General features: G+C 42.5%; 1 protein-coding gene across 1 annotated transcript; it reads right to left on the reverse strand.

Moving 5' to 3' along the window:
* Positions 1 to 1,791: 1,791 nt before the first annotated feature.
* Positions 1,792 to 3,111, reverse strand: LOC119348079 (probable LRR receptor-like serine/threonine-protein kinase At4g29180; the record flags this gene model as incomplete). The annotated part of the gene is made up of 3 exons (XM_037616458.1): positions 1,792 to 2,636; positions 2,789 to 2,848; positions 2,991 to 3,111. Coding segments are annotated over 3 exons (858 nt in total), but the record flags the coding sequence as incomplete, so codon positions are not given.
* Positions 3,112 to 3,185: the final 74 nt, after the last annotated feature.

Raw genomic sequence — 3,185 nt, forward strand, 5'->3', positions numbered from 1 at the left:
TGTATAAGCTATCAGTTGAGACTGGCGCAACTTGGGCACAGATTCTCCGTAACAAGTATCGTCATTCCAAAACTTTGTCACAGGTGATAGTGAGACCAACTGATTCGCCGTTTTGGAAGGGGCTTATGAGAGTTAAGGCAACCTTCTTTAATAGAACAAAGTTTATTGTCGGAGATGACAACGATACTCGTTTCTGGAAGGACACTTGGCTTGGTGATACATCATTGGCATTACAGTACCCAACTCTGTATCGTATTGTCCATCGCCGTGATGCGCTAGTGGCAACGATTATGCAGTCCATTCCCCTTAATATCCAGTTTAGGAGGGTGCTTGTTGGTGATAGATGGGAAGCTTGGTTTCATCTGGTGCGTAGACTGATGGAAGTCCAGCTACATCATCAGCCCGATCAGTTGTGTTGGAAACTTACTAGGTCTGGACAATTTACCGTTAAGTCGATGTACATCGATGTTATTAACTCGAGTGTCATTCCTAGCTCCAAACATGTGTGGAAAGTCAAAGTTCCTTTGAAAATTAAAGTGTTTACGTGGTTTGTCCATAAACAGGTCATTTTAACAAAGGACAACTTGGTTAAGCGCAATTGGACAGGATCTACTAGGTGTAGTTTCTGTGATCGGGATGAGACCATTAAGCATCTCTTCTTTGAGTGCCCGTTGGCGAGAATTTTGTGGCGCTCCGTGCAAATTGCCTTTAACATTACTCCTCCGAGTTCGGTCGGGTCGTTATTTGGAACATGGCTGGATGGGATAGAGTCCGATACAGCTAGACACATTCGTGTAGGAGTTTGTGCGTTGTTATGGGCAATTTGGAACTGCAGAAATGATTTGGTTTTTAAAAGAATAACTACTATTCATTTTTTGCAGGTTGTATTCCGTGCTACGGCGCTGATCCGTATGTGGTCCCTTCTCACTCCGACGGAGGCCAGGGAGCGTTTGGTTACTGGATCTGTCCGGTGGGAGATGGTAGCGCGGGATATGTTCAACCGGTTTGGATGGCGGTCATGTAATAGGATAGGCAATTAGTTTTCCTATCTTTATTTTGCCAGCCGGTTGTGGCTTTATGGCCTTTTCTTGTTTTAGCGTCGAGGCTCTATGTGAGCTCGCCTTTATTTTGTTTCAATACTCTATGACATTGTTGAACCTTTTTTATTTATCTAAGTGACCGTATGCATCGTTCTGATGCAGAGGCCGGTGAGTCCCCTCTTTTCGAAGAAAAAAAGTGGTTGGCATTAGGAGACACAAATACTCTTATTTTTCAACAGAAAGCCTCCAACAGTCCGAAGAAAAGCCTTCAACCCCCGAAATTAAAAACGACACTCTTCTCCTTTATAGCTATATAAATAGGCACAATCCACTACTTATTTTTTCTAGCCATACAACTATGCCACATCAGCAAGTCATACATAAAATGTACAAGTTACATATTTTTCATTACTATATCCATGCAACATTGTCATGCGTCATCATTAGTTCATTAATGTAAGTCATTAGTTTTTTTTTGCACTAAGAATTGTGCTCTAATGGACACAGTATATGTGTTGGGCACTTGGAGCATACATATATAGTTGATCCTCCACCAACATGTGAAATGGAACCCTTTCAAGTACAATATATATCTTCACCTTTATATATCATTTTTATATGATTCATATATTAAAGTGTAATCGAAAGCATACTGTTACATTTTATTTTCATTAGTTTTAGTGGTTTATGTAGCACATTATTATGCATTTCCTTTAACAAGATCACCACAACAATGTGCGGGGTATCATCTACTTATACAAATACATGGACTCTGATGCCTTACTTTAAAAAAATACAAATTGCACACAACTTATCTGAAAATTATCCACTTGCACTTAATGTGCAACATTATTAGCGATCTCACAACGACTTCAAGAAAATAAGAATTATATAAATGGTTTTAGATGAAGATCGCCTTTCAACGTGTAGTAGGAGCTAGACCGAGACCCACCGTTGGCATCCTCAGTTCCGTCCCAAATCCAGCCTTCTTGCTCACATCAGTGGATTGCCCACTGGCATAAGCATTATAATTCCAGCTCGAGTAATCATTCTTGCTGCCACCATTGTCAAAGTCATGGGTGCGCTCCTCCTCGAGCTCCACACACTCCTGTAGTTGCGCAACAACGTCGGCCATGGTGGGCCGCTGCGTTGATGTCTGGGCAGTGCATTTGAGTGCAATCTCCGCCACCTTCCAAACGCCATTGACATTGTAACTGCCATGCATTCGTGCGTCCACCACACCCTTTATGTTGCCTCTCGCTAGACGCTGTTGGACCCAATGGATAATGTTCATGGGCTCCGGATCTGAGAGGATGGCCGGCTTTCCAGTGACCAGCTCTAGCAATACCACACCAAAACTGTATACATCGCTCTTGGTCGTGGGTTTCGCTGTCGCCTGGTATTCTGGATCAACATATCCGGGTGTACCAACAATTGTATTTGTTGAAATGTAATTTCCATTGTGGTGATCGAAGGCCTTGGACATGCCGAAATCTGCGACCTTGGCCTCCATTCTAGCATTCAACAAGATGTTGGTGGCCTTGACATCCCTATGGATAATAGGCGGGTTGCACCCCTTGTGCAGATACTCCAACCCTACACGTCACAAGACCAGCCAACCATAAGATTCTGGAAACAAGACGTGCATCCGACAGCACAAAGTGCCTCCAAAGAATTCAAAGGCTAGAATATTGTTCTCTTCTATTGTACAAAAAAAGCAACAACAATAGGCTGATTTGAGCAAGAACCGTGTGCAGATTCAAGTGCGATTCGAAGCCTCTGCCTCCAAGGTAAACTTTGATTGCTTCCTGCAAACACAATAACACCATGACTCCCAGATTAGTATACAATAGTTCAGACGCGGATGACCTGCATATTTGCGTATGTGCTATATTATTTCATGTGAGTCAAAAGCTACTTTTTTTTGCCATTCAGAATTGGTATTCATACCAGCAATGTGTTCTTGCAGGGTTCCTTGTGACATGTGCTCACACACAAGAGCCATATATTCCCCATCCTTGCAGTAACCAATCATATTCACAAGATTCTTGTGATGAATCCGGGTTAGAATCTGAGCCTCCACAAGCATATCAAATTATCAGATGGGAATCACACATTTGTGCCGACAGTTGAAGACATGTGCTG

This window comes from Triticum dicoccoides, unplaced genomic scaffold (genome assembly GCF_002162155.2).
Source record: "Triticum dicoccoides isolate Atlit2015 ecotype Zavitan unplaced genomic scaffold, WEW_v2.0 scaffold84215, whole genome shotgun sequence".
In the NCBI taxonomy this organism is placed as follows: domain Eukaryota; kingdom Viridiplantae; phylum Streptophyta; class Magnoliopsida; order Poales; family Poaceae; genus Triticum; species Triticum dicoccoides.